This window comes from Choloepus didactylus, chromosome 20 (genome assembly GCF_015220235.1).
Source record: "Choloepus didactylus isolate mChoDid1 chromosome 20, mChoDid1.pri, whole genome shotgun sequence".
Taxonomy (NCBI): Eukaryota; Metazoa; Chordata; class Mammalia; order Pilosa; family Megalonychidae; genus Choloepus; species Choloepus didactylus.
In genome coordinates, this window is record NC_051326.1 from 12,061,383 (window position 1) to 12,080,919 (window position 19,537).

The following is a 19,537-nucleotide window of genomic DNA, read 5'->3' on the forward strand; positions in this document are numbered from 1 at the left end:
CTTTTTAAGAGGTTCATATTTATTATTCCATCAAATAGCTATACCATGACTGGGACTTTGCTTACTTTCCATTTTTCCTAATAAATAATACCTGTGAAGAACATTTGGTGGACGTAGCTTACTTTGTTCTTTTAAATGCCTAGGAATGTGGAAAATCTGGGTCAAAATATATGAATTTTTCTGATTTGTAGATACATCTTGTTAGTTTGCTTTTCCAAAGAATTGTGAGAATGGAGTTTATTTTGATTTGCTATTTTTATTTATTGGAGGTTGAGTTGAATGTCATTCAGTTTTGTTTGTATACCAAAGTATACATTATGATTTTTAAAGTAAATTCATTGTAATTTTTAAGAAATCTTTCTTTTGCCAGAAAATTATTGGATTTCAAAATTTAACTTTTATTATTGGTTTACTTGGAAATGAAAATGGCATCTTTGAGTTTGGGTCACTTGTTCTTAAGACTTTTAGTGCTTCTTTAGGGCTATATAATTAATAATTTATATGTTAGAGAATACTGATACATACATATAATGAGCTTATTTAAAGTACTATATTGAAGACTTTGGTTCTTTTTTTTTAATTTTACAGTAAAGCAAAAGAGAATGAAAGAAGTAGACAATCTTGAAAGTATAAATGAAGAATGGTAAGTTAATTAAAGTGGGTCAATTTTTTTGTTATTAATGCCTTCATTGTTACCTTTCTCTATTTGTATTGTAGATCACTGAGGTAGTAAAATAAACTTTCATTATGCACAGTTACCTCAGTAAATGCCTGATAGTAGTATATTTTAAAGTATTTTTTTACCCCAGCTACATTGAGCATATTTTAGTGAGATTACTAAGTCTTTGCTATTAATAAAATTGTCTTAAGTTTCTGTCTTTTCACTTGTTATTTTTGTTATATAAGTGTGAAATTCAAGTAACTTAATTTTCTTGGTCTTTTGTGCATAGTGGAAATATAATGGCTTTTACTACCTCTCTGACTTTTGGGCTCCTTAAGTAAACTCTTTGTCCCATAATATTTCATCTGTATGATGGAGGTATAAATACCTACCTGAAAGATACCTGTATGAATTATAGGTATAAACCACTTGGCCTAGTATTAGCACAGAGTGCACACAGTAAATAGATACAGAGTCTGTGGTTCTTATCAATATAGGATATTTTATTCTCACTTATCTGAGGAGAAATATCTATTTCTATAATATGCTCTTTGTTTAAATGCTTACTGAGGTAAATTTCTTTCATTCATGGTCCATTTAAGTAGAAAAACAGCTATATACTTCACATTGTTTTCCCTTTACAGTTTTGTCATGTATGCAGAGTAGTATAGAGGAAAGAAATGGAATGTGGAATCATGAGGTGAAGTTTGAGTCTCCTTTGTGCCATTTTCTAACCCTTTCTAATCGCCAGCCTCCATTTTTGTGTATTTTAAATGAGCATAATGATAATACCAACCTTATGCAGTTATTGAGAGTAACGTATGTGAAAATGCATTTGTAAATGCTTACAAATGTTATTTTTTCACTAGGGTATTTTTTGTTTTATATATACTTAATAAAATATCTGATGCTAACTATATAATGGATTGTGAGTTTGCATCAGGGGTTCCAAAGGCCACTTCCAGGTTCAGTGATTCACTAAGAGGACTTACAGGACTGAGCTCATAATTGTATGCACAGCTGTGATTTATTATAGCTAAAGGATACAAAGCAAAATCAGCAAAGGGAAAAGGCTCATAGGGAGAAGTCTGGAAGAAACCAGGTACATGCTTCCAAGAGTCTTGTCCCAGCGGAGTCCCACAGGACACCCTTATTCTCCTAGCACCTCGTCACGACACATGTGAAATGAAATGTTGTCTGCCAGGGAGAGACCCCAGTGCCCAGGGTTTTTACTGGGGGCTCCTCATTCAGAAACCCTTTGCCTAGCACATATAAAAATTCCAGACTCTCAGAAGGATAGCAGGTGTTCAGTATAAACTATTGTTAGGCACACTGAGCCATTCTCATCAGTTACACTGGTGGGAACCGTCCCGAAATTCAAATTCCCAGATGTCATTCAAAGGCCAGTTTTGTAAGCAGTCCTTTCAATGCTAAGTAGTCAGGCTGCTGTGGTAACTCTTTTCTGCTCAGAGATAAATTAAATACTGATTTAAAGAATAGAATTAACTAAGAACAGAACACTAATTTTTTTCTTATTACAGATTTTTGAGATATAATTCAAAAACCATCCAATTCACCCATTAAAGTGTTCAATTCAGTGGTGTTTAGTATATTCGGAGTTATGCGCCCATCACCATTATCTAATTCCAGAGCATTTTCATCATCCCAAAGAGATACTCCGTTCCCATTAGCAGTCACTCCCACACCTCTCTCCCTCTAGCTGCTGGTGAGCACTAATCTACCCTCTGTCTCTGTGGATTTGTCTGTTCTGGACATTTCCTGTAAATGGAATCATACAATGAGTGACCTTTTATATTTGGCTTCTTTAACATAATGTTTTAATGTTAATCCAGGTTGTATATGTACCATTACTTAAATATTTAGTAAGGTGTCTACAGAAAAATATTGGTAATAGAGTTGGTAATTTTTTTTGTAATGAAAATGAATTTTGTTAGAAACAAAGAGGTCCAGTAAAAAGTAAAAGAAGACTGATCCCCTAAATATTTCATTGTTCAAAGATTATGAATGTAGATTGTACATTTAAAAATGGTTAAAATAGCAAATTTTATGCTATATATATGTTACCACAATAATTTGTTTTTAAGAGTGAAGGGAAAAAAGACGACCATAAAATGGTGAAGTCCCATGTTTACCATATGTACTACCAAAGCATGTACAGGTCCAAATCCTTTACCTGTTTGGACGTTAACTAGCTAATAACCTTATTTATTCAGAGAACAGTAAAAATCAGAAAGTGAGCAAAAGAGACTACACTGTAGCCAAGATAAATGTTTCAAAGTTCCAAACCTAAGCTTTGTGTACTTTCATTTATTGGAAGAGCTCCTGGGACCTTAAGACTATTTACTTAGTCATAACAATTTTGGTAATCTGGTTTCCAAAATATGAGCAGGAATATTGATATTTGCATCTAAAATGTTAGTGACAAGTAAGGGAAAAGATGGAGACTAGTAAAAGCAGGTGAAATAATAAAGTTTTATGTATAGACTTTGTATTCAGCAGGTCCTCATACCTCAACATGCCCCTGGGATTTTGTAGTATGACAGCTTAATATAATAAAAGTTAAAGAGGATCTCTGAATTATCAAGGGAATGTTAAATTATATTTTGCATACTTTCCCACTCCTTTCCTGTTTGTCTTGGAATACCTTTCCTACCATTTTTCTCCTGTCCATCTAGAGATTCTTATGCATTTTTCATAACTGAAATGCACTACCACCTGCTTAGTGGATTCAAATCCCCAAGTAGATTACATCATTTTTTTCTTGAATTGTATTTTGTTTCTTTTATTGTACTTATCATTTTCTTTTGTAACTGTTTGTTATTGTATGTCTGTTTACACTGTACTCTAAACCTCTCATAAACTATTTCTTTTTTTGTTTTGTTTGATTTCTCCTAGCATATAGCAGATACTCATTAAATATTTGAATGACTTGAATTAACAATAATAAAATATAATAGAATTTACATACCAAATAGATAACATAAAGGAATAAAACTTAGCTACTCTGGCAACTCAGCTTTTCAGATTAGTTCATTTCCTGAAATTGTGGATGCTCAGCTTTATTGGTAGTGTACTTAGTAATTAAACACCACCTGCTTTCTGAACAGAAGAAACAAACACCATAAAGCATAAAATGGTTATAATGATACTAGTATCTAACACTTGAGAACTTACCATGTACCAGACACCATGTATGGGGCTTATCTATATTTTAATTTAATCTTCACAACAACCATGTGAGGTAGGTGGAAGTATCCACACAAAAGAGGAAACCAAATCACAGAAGGGTTAAGTTTGTTACCCAAAGTCAGAGTGACTCTGAAGGCACCTAGATGCATATACCAAAGCCTGGGCTTTTAGACACTCTACTCTACTGCTACCCAGCTATACTGATTAAAGAGAGAGGGAAATCATTAGTATTGTAAGAAATTATCTTACAGTGTGATATTTTTGTAAAAGAGGTATCATGTGATTGAGTCAGAAGAAGATATAGTGTGAATACCTTGCGATCATATGAAGTGTCTTAAGAGTACATATGGAGAGAATTGCCTAGGGGAGTGTGTACCTAAGTTAAAGCATTATCCTTTGCATCAGCATTTTAATAACAATATAGTTACGGCTATTTTGAGAGAGAATCTAAAATGATGATTAAGAGCACAGGCATTGCTATTCTGAGTTCAGTTATCAGTTCTGCCTCATCATTTTGTGACCTTGAACAAATTTCTTAAGCTTTTTGAAAAATATATTAAATGAAGATAAAAATAATGCCTACCTTTTAGGGTCCTTGTGAGGACTGAGCAGTTAGCTCATAGAAAGTACTTAGAAAAGTTTCTAACATATATTAATATTAAGTACTCAGTAAATTTTAGCTTTTTTTAACAGAGGCTCCATAGCATATTGTGGTCAGGAGCACCAGTGTGCGAGACACATTTAGCAGGGTTTGAATCCCTTTTCTACCTTGGGCAACTTAAATTCTCCATGGCTCATTTTCCTCATCAGTAAAATGGAAATAATACAAGTCTCTACCTTACAGTTCCTGGCACAGTGTAAGAGCTATAAAAGTTATTATTATTTTTATTGTTATTTATAGAGTCTGAGGAATTATAATTCAGAACTTTAACAACTTTTCTAAATGAATCTTCAGAAAAGATCAGCCAGAAACTATATTTTTTCTCAAAAGAAGTCTTATGTAATATTTCTTGAATGCTAAAAAGTATATATAAAAATAAAAACTAATAAACTACTGCAAATAAAATCTTCAGTGGGAATTCTCATTCTTATTGTGAAAAGGAACAAAAGTATGATTGTTCCTAGGTGCATTATCACTTTTAGTTTCAAGTGTTTTCACTGTTTCTAGAAAGTACATGGTAACTCATTTTAAAGTCATTTTGAGCGCTTTCATAAAAAGAACACTATTTTTTAGAAAGCTGCACCAGTATTCTTAACCCAGGGGGATTTTGCCCCACAGGGGACATTTAGTAATGTCTAGAGAAATTCTTGGTTTTTGTAGCTGGGGATGGTAGTGTATGCTGCTAGCAAAAACTGGGTAGAGGTCAGGGATACTACTAAACATCTTACAATGCAGAGGACAGCTCCTCATGATAAATAATTATCCGGCCCCAAATGTCAAAGTGCTATGTTTGAGAAGCATTGCTCCAGAAAGGTCAATGACTCCCCTACCTAGAAGAGAACCTGAACTACAGACATGGAGCTAGTATCTTGGTTCAGGATCCCTAAATATTGAAAATTTTTGAGAGAATTACTAGTAAATGATACTTTTTCTTTTCTTTTTTTTTCTTTTCCATGTGTGTGTGTGTGTGTGTGTGTGTGTGTGTAGGGTTTATGAAACAGGTTCTGACAACCAACCTCTTAGTGACAACCAGCAAACAGATTGTGAATATTTTGTTGACAGCCTTTTTGAGGAAGCACAGAAGACTGGTGCCAAATGCTTGTCACCCACTGAAGAAAAGAAACAGGTAAATGTCCATTACATTTTTCTGTTTTAGTGATTCTCAAAGTATGTTCCGTTTAGAGGGTCCATGAAGTCAAAACAATTGTTACAAATGTTACTTTCCCTTTTCAATTTGTTGATTTTCTCTGGATGTTGCAAAAGCAAAGATAGGTAAAATGACTGGTGTGTTAGCAGGAATCAAGGTAGTGACACCAAACCTTACTAGTAGTTTTTGTATTCTTTGCTGCCTCACAGTTGGAGTGGTTTAAAAAAAAAAAAACTAGTTTCAACTAAGAATGTCCTTGATGAAACAGGAAAATTTATTATTTTTATTAAATCTGAACCTTTGAATATATATCTTATTAATTTTCTGTGTGACAAAATAAATACGCATAAAGCTCTTATACAGCATATAGAAATTCAATGGTTATTGTAAGGAAAAGTGTGATTTTTGAGATGCAAACTGAACTACCTACTTTTTTCATGGCACTTTGTTTTTATGTGAAAGAATGCTTTAAACACAACCTATGGTTATACAGACTTAGGTCTTCATGGGCACTTTCTCAAAAATTAACAAAATGAGCCTGCCACTTCAAAGAAAACAACTTACATTTTTATTGCCAATGATAAAATTCAATTTTATCATCCTTATTTAGCAAAAATAAGGATTTTAGAAAACTGCCACCATGAGCTTGACAGCTTCCCCAATCTTAAGAACTTTCTGATGAGGTCAGTTGTGAAAGTAATGAATATAATTTTTAAGATATCGCATAATGAAATGTATTAACATTTGGAAGATTTGCATAACTCAGGAGAACCAAATGTCCAGATGACCAATCCATGATGTTATTAAATCACTCATAGGTGAAAGGACCAGTCAGATATACAGAAGAATTTTAATGTAATGGAGCATTACAAGTTCATTGATATGGTTTCAGATTTCACATTCTGATTCTTTTTTTTTTTTAAGATGAAAAAGAGGGTTTATTTACACTTGTGGGAGACAGTGGGGCGGGGGGGGGGGGGGAGCTTGCCCAAATCAGCCTCCCTGAAGTATTTCTTCAGTTGGTTTTTATGCAGGTTCAGAGACAGAGATAATTATTTAATTAGTATGCAACAAGAGTGATAGACAAAAGGCTTATCTGTATCTGGGAGGTTTGGGAGTAATCTCCCCAAAGTGATTCTTTAATTGGCTAAACCCATTAGAGACAAAGAGAGCTAATCTTTTTAGTTAACATGTAACAGGTTTGAAAAACTTCAGTAATGTAGATATTTCCTGTTTTCTTCAGGAACTAGGTAACATCTGGAAAAGGTGCCTCCAGGTGTATAGGGAGATCGATGCAAAGGCTTGATTCATACCTGGGAGGTCTAGGGACCATAAATGAATGCTTATTCAAATCTGGGTGCAGACTTTTCATTCACATACTGCTTCAGACTTTACATTTACATATTGCTCCTTTATGAGAATAAGAGCTTCCATTATAGCCTGTTTCCAGCTTTGAAGGTTTCATTTTAAGGCTACTTTACAATTTCCTGCTTGTTTATAGTTTTAAGATTATATTTAAAAAGTCACTGTTAGACCGTCACCAAAATTAATTTTTGAATGCACAACTATATAATAGTACTGTGAACAATTGACTGTATGCTTTGTATTACTGCATGGTATGTAGTATGTGAATATATCTCAATAAAATTGAATTTTAAAAAAAGTCACTGTTAGAATGTCCCCCTTGAAACAATATTCATTTCCAATCTTGGAAATTAGGCTGTTGTTCGTTCTGGCTACTTCAGGCTGAAATTGGAGTGAAGTAATCAAGGGGTCATCTGGTGGAATTTCTGACTCATAACTTGTAGAGATTGTTTATTTCCTTCAGGGCAGAGCGGATCATTTTTAGCCAGAGTTCTGGAAGATGAAAAGGGTTTGGAACATGTTTGAGTTAAATATAATTTGAGTACATAGAGTCAAAAGGCATTTAACTAGAACAAGAATAGATATAGCTATTAAGAAGATTACAAGCACAGTTTGAAGAATCTGTAACCGTGACCCTATTTCTGAAGGTAGCCAACTGAATAAATTAGAGAAATTAGAATTATTGACTGGTGTACTCATAGCTAGAACTTGATTATTTAGGTGTTCTAAGTGAGAAGAGATGTTATCAGATTTATCAGGAATGTAGGTACAGTATTTTATTTGACTACAGCACAGGTTCCTCATGAAGCAGTGAGGATATTTAAGGTTATTTTATTCTGTAATACTACTTTGTATATTAAAGCTATTTTTGCATTTAATGAGAGTTATACTATGATAGTTATTATTTAATGTATATAATATTGGCAGTTACATTTTTTAACTCTATAGATGGGACAAATGTAGCTACGTGATTATTAGATTTATTGGGTTCCGTTAGAGGTGATTTAATATATTTTAGGTCTTAGATTCCTGTTGGTTTTATACCAATTATTAGCTAATAAAGCAGTGGTTTGTTTATAGTTTCCAGAGAGTAAGTGTCCTATTTTGTCTATCAAGGAAGTGATGTGTAGCAAGAAACAATTTTTTGTTCCTACCAAAGTGCAGCCTCTTGGCTCAGTCCCTTATATTGTGGGTAAGCTAAACCATTTTATTCTAGAATTGAATATGTTCAATTTGTATTCTTTCAGTAATGTTTCTCCCTTTTTAAAATTAACTGATAGGAGTAACATAGCACCATTTCACTAGTAATGGTGACAGAGGAAACAACACAATGTTCTGGCTGGGTTAAATTTACTAGCCTGTAACAAGATCATTTCTGGTGATATTTTTGGTGCTTAACACACTGTATTTTTTTGCATCTTAATTATTAATGACTTGAGAACTATTTCATCTGTCCCTTAAAAAGGGATATCCACTGTGGCAATCTAGAAACACTATAGATAGGCTGCTGGATACAAATCCAGCAGTTAAGACTGGTTTATAGAAGCAGAATATGAATAGACCCTTCGCAAAGAGAGATAACTTTGGCAAGTTGCTATTAAAGGGCACATTAAGGTTATAGAAAAAAGGATACCAAAGAACATCATAACTAATTTGACTAGAAAGCTTTTTAAACAAATATTTTAGGCCATCCAGAGATTCACAAGTATGCTGATGTTTTGAATTATTAGGAGGATATACTGTCACCGTGGTTTTTCATCTAGTAGGAGGTGTGTCTCCACCCTGGAACAGTTGCAGCTTGACTCTGGTGTGGTGAATTCCAGGGCTTTATTCCCTGCAACTTGAGAAAAGAATGAGTAACAAGTAACACTAGATAAGGCCTAACCCATTTAGGATTTACTTGAACCTGGGGATGCTGGTCCTTTCAGGTGCAGATCCAGACTTGATCTCTAGGCTGGTAATGGTGTCAGGGGGTACAGCAAACTGGAGTCCTTGATGCCCAGGGCAAGAAAGTCTTTTGTCCAACTCGCAGAGAAAAGTCTCTCTATTGGCCAGCCGTAGAGTTGAGACTTGGGAATGTCTTACCTTGGGGGTCCAGGAATCCACTGAGCATGTCATTCGGACGTTGTGCCCCACATTGGGCTCCAAAACTGTCCACATTCAGATTCTTAAATGACTCTTGAGAAACTACCATTTGTTGAATTTTTGGCATAGAATCAAAGAATATCCACAGTTATCCGAAAAGGCTATTTAAATGCTTATTATTTGAACTACATATCTCTGTGGGGCTAGATTTTCGTAATATGCTTCAATGAAACCAACACATTGCAACAGATTCAAAATAGAAGCAGATATGAGAATCCAGCTAACTTTTTAAAGTTAGATATTAAAGATATTTGCAAAAGGTATCAAACAGTGCTACTTTTCTCACTTTTTAAACAAGAAAACTCATAATTTTTTCATAAAAATAAGTGATTTATAGTAGCACTTAATGGGTGTGCTGGTTCATATCTTTTATGTACCCCATAGAAGACTGTGTTCTTTTAATCCACTCTTGTGGGGGCAGACCTATTGTGGGTGGGACCTTTTAATTAGGTTGTTTCCATGGAGATGTGACCCCACCCATTCAAGGTGGGTCTTAATTAATTTATTAGAATACCTAAAAGAGTTCAGGAAGAAAGAGCTCAGAGCCAACACAGAACCAGAGATGCTTAGAGAGAAACTGCTCAGAGAGATTTTGGAGACAGCTGATGAAACTAGAACCAAAAGAGAACCCAAGAGATGAAATCCAGAGTTTGCCCAGAGACGCTAAGAAAGGACCCCCAGATGCTTAGAGAGAAATGCCCTGGGAAAAAATAAGGACTGACACACAGGAGCTGAGAGAGAAGCTAAAACAGAAGCCCAGAGGCATTTTGGAGAAAGCAACGGAAACCAGACACTAACCGCAGGAGAGGCCCAGCAGATTCCGGTCATGTGTCTTCCCATGTGACAGCGGAACCCCAGATGCCATTGGCCTTTCTTCAGAGAAGGAAGGTATCGTCCCATTGATGCCCTAATTGGGACATTTTCATGACCTTAGAACTGTAAATTGGTGAACTAATAAACACCTGTTGTAAAAGCCAGTCCATTTCTAGTATTTTGCATTCCAGCAGCTTTAGCAAACCGGAATAATAGGTTTATTATAGTTCTTTAAAATTTTGATTGTGATGAGATAGATAAAACATAAATACATCATTTTATCCATTTCTAGTACACAGTTAAATGGTATTAATTACATGCACAGTGTGTCCAACCATCACCATCATTGCTCTTTTGGTTTGCTAAAGGTGATGAAATGCAATATACCAGAAATAGACTGGCTTTTAGCAATGGGGATTTATTAGCTTGTAAGTTTACAATTCTAAAGCCATGAAAAATGTACAAATTAACACATCAATAGGATGATACCTTCTTTGAAGACCAGTTACCAGCGAGCTTGGGCTCTTCTGTCAGATAGCAAAGCACGTGGCGATGTTTGCTGGTTCTTCTCTCCCGGGTTTTGTTGCTTCAGCTTCTGACTTCTCCATCTGGGTTTTTCTGTAAACTTCTCTGTGTATTTCTATATTTCATCTCTTTTATCCTCTTTAAAAGGACTCCAGTAAACAGGATTAAGACCTACCCTGGGCCGGCATCAACTGAAATCAAAAGTTCCTATCTATAAATAGGTCTGCAACCAAGGGAATGGATTAAAAGAACATGATTCTTTCTAGGGTACATACAGCCTCCAAACTACCACAATTACCAAAATTTTTCCATCACCCTGTAAAGAAATGTCTGTACACATTAAATAGTAACTTTTCCCACCCCTACCCCTGGTACTTTGTTATCTCTATATATGTATTTGTATATTCTAGTTACTTCACATAAGTGATATCATAGAACATTTGTCCTTTTGTGATAGACTTATTTCACTCAATTTGATGTTTTCAAGATTCATCTGTCTTGTAGCATATTTTCAGAACTTCATTCCTTTCTGTGGCTGAGTAATATCCCCAAATTATGGATATACTACATTTCCTTATCCATTCATCTCTTGATAGACACTTGGATTGCCTCCACCTTTTGGCCTTTGTGAATAATACTGCTATAAACATTGGTGTAGAGATACAGGACTGAGTCCTTGCTTTCAGTTCTTTCAGGTTTATATCTAGAAGTGGGATTGCCGGTTCATAGGGTAATTCTGTGTTTAGCTTTCTGAGGAATTGCCAGTCTGTTTCAACAGTGACTGCACCATTTTACATTCTCACCAACAATGCGTGAGTGTTCCTGTTTATTTGCGTCTTTGTCAGCACTGCTTATTTCCCATTTTTGTAATACCCATTCAAATGGGGGTGAAGTGGTATCTCATTGTGGTTTTGACAACCCTAATGGCTAATGATATTGAGTATCTTTTCTTCTGTTTATTGGCTATTTGTATATCTTCTCTGGAGAAATGTCTATTCAAATCATTGCCCATTTTTAAATTAGATTCTTTGTCCTTTTGTTGTTGAGTTGTAGGGTCTCTTTATATATTCTGGATATTAAACCATTATCAGATAGAAGGTTTCCAAATGTTTTCTCACATTCTTTAGGCTATCTTTTCACTTTCTTGATAACATCATTTGATGCACATAAATTTTTAATTTTGAAGTTCAATTTATCTATTGTTTTCTTTTGTTGCTTTTCCTTTTGGTATAAAGTCTAAGAATCTATTGCCTAATGCAAGGGCCTAAAGATAATCCTCTTTCTTTTCTTCTAGGAGTTTTATAATTTTAGTTCTTATATTTAATTTTTGTATGTGGTATGACCTAGGGGTCCACTTCACTTTCATTATTCGTGTTTGGAATCGAGTTTTCCCAGCACCTTTTGTTAAAGAGGCCACTCTTTTCCCAGTTGGGTGGACTTGGCACCCTTTTAAAAAGTGAATTGGCCATAGATGTGAGAGTTTATTTCTGAACACTTTACTCTATTCCATTAGTCTACATCTGTCTTTGTCCCAGTACCATACTTTTTTAAAAAAAATTATTACTGTAGCTTAGTAATAAGTTTTGAAATCAGGAATTGAGAGTCCTCCAGCTGTTCCTCCTTTTCAAGGTGGTTTTGGCTTTGTGGGTCCCATTGCTCTTCCATATGAATTTTATGATTGTCTTTGCATTTCTTTGACGAAGGCTGTTGGAATTTTGGTTGGGATTGCATTGAATCTGTATATTGCTTTGGGTAGTATTGACATCTGTACAATATTTACTCTTCCAAGTCATGAACACGGAATACCTTTCCATTTAATTAGATTGTCTTTAATTTCTTTCATCAATGCTTTGTAGTTGTCTGTGTACAATTCCTATACATCCTTGGTTAAATGTACTCCTAGATATTTAATTCTTTTGATTGCTGTTGTAAATGTAATTTTTCTTGATTTCCTTTTTAGATTATTCATTTCTGCTGTATAGAAACACCACTGATTTTTGTGTTAATCTTATAACCCACCACTTGTGCTGAATTCATTTATTACATCTAGTAGTTTTCTGGTAGATCTTTTCATTTGTAAATTGAGAAGGTTTTACATCTTCCTTTCCAATTTTGATGCCTTTATTTCTTTTACTTGCCTGATTGCTCTGGCTAGAACATTTCAATTTACAAATGACATGATCCTATCATATCAAGAAAGGATCTTGATATCCTTTTGTATGTAATTTTATTGAAATAAGTTCACATACCATACAATCATCCAAAGTATAAAACAGTTGTTCATAGTATCACCATATAGTTGTGCATTCAACACCACAATCAATTTTTGAACATTTTTGTTACTCCAAAAAATAGAAATGAGAATAAAAATAACGGTAAAAAGAACACCTCAAACATCCCATACCCCTCCCTTCCATATTATTCTTTTACTTGTTGTCCCCATTTTTCTACTTATTGTTCATACATTGGGTAAAGGGATTGTGAACCGTAAGGTTTTCACATTCACACGGTCACACCATATAAACAATACAGTTATACAATCGCCTTTATTTATTTTTTATCTTCATTTTATTGAGATATATTCACATACCACGCAGTCATACAAAACAAATCGTACTTTCGATTGTTCACAGTACCATTACATAGTTGTACATTCATCACCTAAATCAATCCCTGACACCTTCATTAGCACACACACAAAAATAACAAGAATAATAATTAGAGTAAAAAACAGCAATTGAAGTAAAAAAGAACACTGGGTACCTTTGTCTGTTTGTTTCCTTCCCCTATTTTTCTACTCATCCATCCATAAACTAGACAAAGTGGAGTGTGGTCCTTATGGCTTTCCCAATTCCATTGTCACCCCTCATAAGCTACATTTTTATACAACTGTCTTCGAGATTCATGGGTTCTGGGTTGTAGTTTAATAGTTTCAGGTATCCACCACCAGCTACCCCAATTCTTTAGAACCTAAAAAGGGTTGTCTAAAGTGTGCGTAAGAGTACCCACCAGAGTGACCTCTCGGCTCCTTTTGGAATCTCTCTGCCACTGAAGCTTATTTCATTTCCTTTCACATCCCCCTTTTGGTCAAGAAGATGTTCTCCGTCCCACGATGCCGGGTCTACATTCCTCCCCGGGAGTCATATTCCACGTTGCCAGGGAGATTCACTCCCCTGGGTGTCTGATCCCACGTAGGGGGGAGGGCAGTGATTTCACCTTTCAAGTTGGCTTAGCCAGAGAGAGAGGGCCACATCTGAGCAACAAAGAGGCATTTGGGAGGAGGCTCTTAGGCATAACCATAGGGAGGCCTAGCCTCTCCTTTGCAGCAACTGTCTTCCCAAGGGTAAAACCTATGGTAGAGGGCTCAACCCATCAAACCACCAGTCCCCTATGTCTGTGGTCATGTTAGCAACCATCGAGGTGGGGTAGGTGAATAACCCTGCATTCTCCACAGGCTCCTCAAGGGGCACTACATCTTCTTTTCCTTGTTTTTCTTTTTTTTTTTTTTAACTTTCCCTTCTTTGTTAAATCAACTGTATGAAAAAAAAGTTAAAAAGAAAACAAACATACAATAAAAGAACATTTCAAAGAGACCATAACAAGGGAGTAAGAAAAAGACAACTAACCTAAGATAACTGCTTAACTTCCAACATGTTCCTCCTTTACCCCAAGAAAGTTACATAATATAGCAACATTTCTGTGAACTTGCTCCTACTATATCCATCAGAAATTAACAGACCATAGTCATTCCTGGGCATCCCCAGAACGTTAAATAGCTTATCTGTTCTTGGATTATTGTTCCCCCTTCCTTAATTGCTCTCTATTGCTAGTTCCCCTACATTCTACATTATAAACCATTTGTTTTACATTTTTCAAAGTTCACATTAGTGGTAGCATATAATATTACTCTTTTTGTGCCTGGCTTATTTCGCTCAGCATTATGTCTTCAAGGTTCATCCATGTTGTCATATGTTTCACGAGATCGTTCCTTCTTACTGCCGCGTAGTATTCCATCGTGTGTATATACCACATTTTATTTATCCACTCATCTGTTGAAGGACATTTGGGTTGTTTCCATCTCTTGGCAATTGTGAATAATGCTGCTATGAACATTGGCGTGCAGATATCTGTTCGTGTCCCTGCTTTCCGACCTTCCGGGTATATACCGAGAAGTACAATTGCTGGATCGAATGGTAACTCTATATCTAGTTTTCTAAGGAACTGCCAGACTGACTTCCAGAGTGGCTGAACCATTATACAGTCCCACCAACAATGAATAAGAGTTCCAATTTCTCCACATCCCCTCCAGCATTTGTAGTTTCCTGTTTGTTTAATGGCAGCCATTCTAATCGGTCTTAGATGGTATCTCATTGTGGTCTTAATTTGCATCTCTCTAATAGCTAGTGAAGCTGAACATTTTTTCATGTGTTTCTTGGCCATTTGTATTTCCTCTTCAGAGAACTGTCTTTTCATATCTTTTGCCCATTTTGTAATTTATAATTGGGCTGTCTGTACTATTGTCATTGAGTTGTAGGATTTCTTTATATATGCAAGATATCAGTCTTTTGTCAGATACATGGTTTCCAAAAATTTTTCCCATTGAGTTGGCTGCCTCTTTACCTTTTTGAGAAATTCCTTTGAGGTGCAGAAACTTCTAAGCTTGAGGAGTTCCCATTTATCTATATTTTCTTTTGTTGCTTGTGTAAAGTCTAGGCAGTGGCCGCCTAATACAAGGTCTTGAAGATGTTTTCCTACATTATCTTCTAGGACTTTTATGGTACTTTCTTTTATATTGAGATCTTTGGTCCATTTTGAGTTAATTTTTATGTAGGGGATGAGGTAGAGGTCCTCTTTCATTCTTTTGGATATGGATATCCAACTCTCCCAGCCCCATTTGTTGAAAAGACCATTATGACTCAGTTCAGTGACTTTGGGGGCCTTATCAAAGATCAGTCGGGCATAGATCTGAGGGTCTATCTCTGAATTCTCAATTCGATTCCATTGATCTATATGTCTGTCTTTATGCCAGTACCATGCTGTTTTGGCAACTGCGGCTTTATAATAAGCTTCAAAGTCAGGGAGTGTAAGTCCTCCCACTTCGTTTTTCTTTTTTAGAGTGTCTTTAGCAATTCGAGGCATCTTCCCTTTCCAAATAAATTTGATAACTAGCTTTTCCAAGTCTGCAAAGTAGGTTGTTGGAATTTTGATTGGGATTGCATTGAATCTGTAGATGAGTTTGGGTAGAATTGACATCTTAATGACATTTAGCCTTCCTATCCATGAACATGGAATATTTTTCCATCTTTTAAGGTCCCCTTCTATTTCTTTTAGTAGAGTTATGTAGTTTTCTTTGTATAGGTCTTTTACATCTTTGGTTAAGTTTATTCCTAGGTAATTGATTTTTTTAGTTGCTATTGAAAATGGTATCTTTTTCTTGAGTGTCTCTTCAGTTTGTTCATTTCTAGCATATAGAAACATTACTGACTTATGAGAAATCGTCGATTTCTCAGGGTTTTCTAGATATAAGATCATATCATCTGCAAACAATGACAGTTTTACTTCTTCTTTTCCAATTTGGATGCCTTTTGTTTCTTTGTCTTGCCGGACTGCCCTGGCTAGCACTTCCAGCACAATGTTGAATAACAGTGGTGACAGCGGGCATCCTTGTCTTGTTCCTGATCTTAGAGGGAAGGCTTTCAGTCTCTCACCATTGAGTACTATGCTGGCTGTGGGTTTTTCATATATGCTCTTTATCATGTTGAGGAAGTTTCCTTCAATTCCTACCTTTTGAAGTGTTTTTATCAAAAAGGGATGTTGGATTTTGTCAAATGCTTTTTCAGCATCTATTGAGATGATCAATTGATTTTTCCCTTTTGACTTGTTAATGTGTTGTAATACATTGATTGATTTTCTTATGTTGAACCATCTTTGCATGCCTGGAATTAACCCCACTTGGTCATGGTGTATGATTTTTTTAATGTGTCTTTGGATTCGATTTGCAAGTATTTTGTTGAGGATTTTTGCATCTGTATTCATAAGGAGATTGGCCGGTAGTTTTCCTTTTTTGTAGCATCTTTGCCTGGTTTTGGTATTAGATTGATGTTAGCTTCATAAAATGAGTTAGGTAGTGTTCCATTTTCTTCAATGTTTTGAAAGAGTTTGAGTAAGATTGGTGTCAGTTCTTTCTGGAAAGTTTGGTAGAATTCCCCTGTGAAGCCATCTGGCCCTGGGCATTTATTTGTGGGAAGATTTTTGATGACTGATTGGATCTCTTTGCTTGTGATGGGTTGGTTGAGGTCTTCTATTTCTTCTCTGGTCAGTCTAGGTTGTTCATATGTTTCCAGGAAATTGTCCATTTCTTCTGCATTATCCAGTTTGTTGCCATACAGTTGTTCATAATATCCTCTTATAATTTTTTTAATTTCTTCAGGATCTGCAGTTATGTCACCTTTTTCATTCATTATTTTGTTTATATGGGTCTTCTCTCTTTTTGATTTTGTCAGTCTAGCTAGGGGCTTGTCAATCTTGTTGATCTTCTCAAAGAACCAACTTTTGGTGATATTTATCCTCTCTACTGTTTTTTTGTTCTCTATGTCATTTATTTCTGCTTTAATCCTTGTTATTTCTTTTCTTCTACTTGGTTTAGGATTGGTTTGCTGTTCATTTTCTAGCTTCTTCAGTTGATCCATTAGTTCTTTGATTTTGGCTCTTTCTTCCTTTTTAATATATGCGTTTAGTGGTATAAATTTCCCCCTCAGCACTGGTTTTGCTGCATCCTATAGGTTTTGGTATGTTGTGTTCTCATTTTCATTCGTCTCTATATATTTAGCAATTTTTCTTGCTATTTCTTCGTTAACCCACTGATTGTTTAGGAGTGTGTTGTTTAACCTCCCGGTATTTGTGAATTTTCTAAGTCTCTGATGGTTATTGACTTCTAATTGTATTCCATTGTGGTCAGAGAATGTGCTTTGAATGATTTCAATCTTTTAAATTTATTGAGGCTTGTTTTATGTCCCAGCATATGATCTATTCTGGAGAAAGTTCCATGAGCACTAGAAAAGTATGTGTATCCTGGTGATTTGGGATGTAATGTCCTGTATATGTCTGTTAAATCTAATTCATTTATCAGATTGTTTAGGTTTTCAATTTCCTTATTGGTCTTCTGTCTGGTTGATCTATCTATAGGAGAGAGTGATGTGTTGAAGTCTCCCACAATTATTGTGGAAACATCAATTGCTTTCTTTAGTTTTGCCAGTGTTTCTCGCATGTATTTTGTGGCACCTTGATTGGATGCATAGATGTTTACGATTGTTATTTCTTCTTATTGAATTGCCCCTTTTATTAGTATGTAGTGGTCTTCTTTGTCTCTCAAAACATCCCTGCATTTGAAGTCTATTTTATCTGAGATTAATATTGCTACACCTGCTTTCTTTTGGCTGTAGCTTGCATGAAATATTTTTTTCCATCCTTTCACTTTCAGTTTCTTTGTGTCCCTGTGTCTAAGATGAGCCTCTTGTATGCAACATATTGATGGTTCATTTTTTTTGATCCATTCTGCGAATCTATATCTTTTAATTGGGGAGTTTAATCCATTTACATTCAACGTTATAACCGTGAAGGCATTTCTTGAATCAGCCATCTTATCCTTTGGTTTATGTTTGTCATATTTTTCCCCTCTGTCTATTAATATCCTTTATTGTACCCATACCGAATCTCTTTAGTACTGAACCTTTCTCCAAGTCTCTCTGTCCTTTCTTTGTTTCTCTGTCTGTAGGGCTCCCTTGAGTATCTCCAGTAGGGCAGGTCTCTTGTTAGCAAATTCTCTCAGCATTTGTTTGTCTGTGAAAAATTTAAGCTCTCCCTCAAATTTGAAGAAGAGCTTTGCTGGATAAAGTATTCTTGGCTGGAAATGTTTCTGACTCAGAATTTTAAATATATCGTGCCACTGCCTTCTTGCCTCCATGGTGGCTGCTGAGTAGTCACTACTTAGTCTTATGCTGTTTCCTTTGTATGTGGTGAATTGCTTTTCTCTTGCTGCTTTCAGAACTTGCTCGTTGTCTTCTGTGTTTAACAGTGTGATCAGTATATGTCTCGGAGTGGGTTTATTTGGATTTATTCTATTTGGAGTTCGCTGAGCATTTATGATTTGTGTATTTATGTTGTTTAGAAGATTTGGGAAGTTTTCCCCAACAATTTCTTTGAATATTCTTCCTAGACCTTTACCCTTTTCTTCCCCTTCTGGAACAATGAGTCTTATATTTGGACGTTTCATATTATCTATCATATCCCTGAGGTCCATTTCAATGTTTTCAATTTTTTTCCCCATTCTTTCTTTTATGCTTTCATTTTCCATTCTGTCATCTTCCAGGTCACTGATTCGTTGTTCAACTTCCTCTAGTCTTGTACTATGAGTGTCCAGAATCTTTTTAATTTGGTCAACAGTTTCTTTAATTTCCATAAGATCATCCATTTTTTTATTTAGTCTTCCAGTGTCTTCTTTATGCTCTTCTAGGTTCTTCTTGATATCCTTTGTATCCCGTACTATGGTCTCATTGTTCATCTTTAGTTCTTTGAGTAGCTGCTCTAGGTGCTGTGTCTCTTCTGATCTTTTGATTTGGGTACTTGGGCTTGGGTTATCCATATCGTCTGGTTTTTTCATATGCTTTATAATTTTCTGTTGTTTTTGGCCTCTTGGCATTTGCTGAACTTGATAGAGTTCTTTTAGGATTTGTAGACCAATTGAAGTCCTTATGTCTAATTTATCAGATCTACAGCTTCGTGGAGTATACTTTCTCTAACTAACCAGCAGGTGGCGTCCACGAGCCACCTGTTCTCCACAAGCCAGTTCTCCCCTGCTTAGCCTTTTTGGTGAGTGGGGGAGTGAGTCTTGTGGGGTCTAATTGGTGTACCAAGCTTGCGTGTGTAGTTGGTGTTGCCCGCCCTGTATATGGGGCGTGTTTCTGGGCAGTCAGTGAGGGGGGATGGCTCTAACAATCAAATCTCCCTGGTG

General features: G+C 35.7%; 1 protein-coding gene across 2 annotated transcripts in view; it reads left to right on the forward strand.

Annotated features, from left to right (window-relative positions):
• UBXN2A (UBX domain protein 2A) overlaps window positions 1–19,537 on the forward strand; it is a 74,762-nt gene that overhangs the window by 13,014 nt on the left and 42,211 nt on the right. For both annotated transcript variants that reach the window (XM_037812962.1, XM_037812961.1), the window contains exons 2-3: window positions 589–643; window positions 5,520–5,658. In XM_037812962.1, the coding sequence (XP_037668890.1) occupies window positions 603–643; window positions 5,520–5,658 (180 nt within the window). In that variant the 5' untranslated portion in view covers window positions 589–602. The remainder of the gene's footprint in view (window positions 1–588; window positions 644–5,519; window positions 5,659–19,537) is intronic.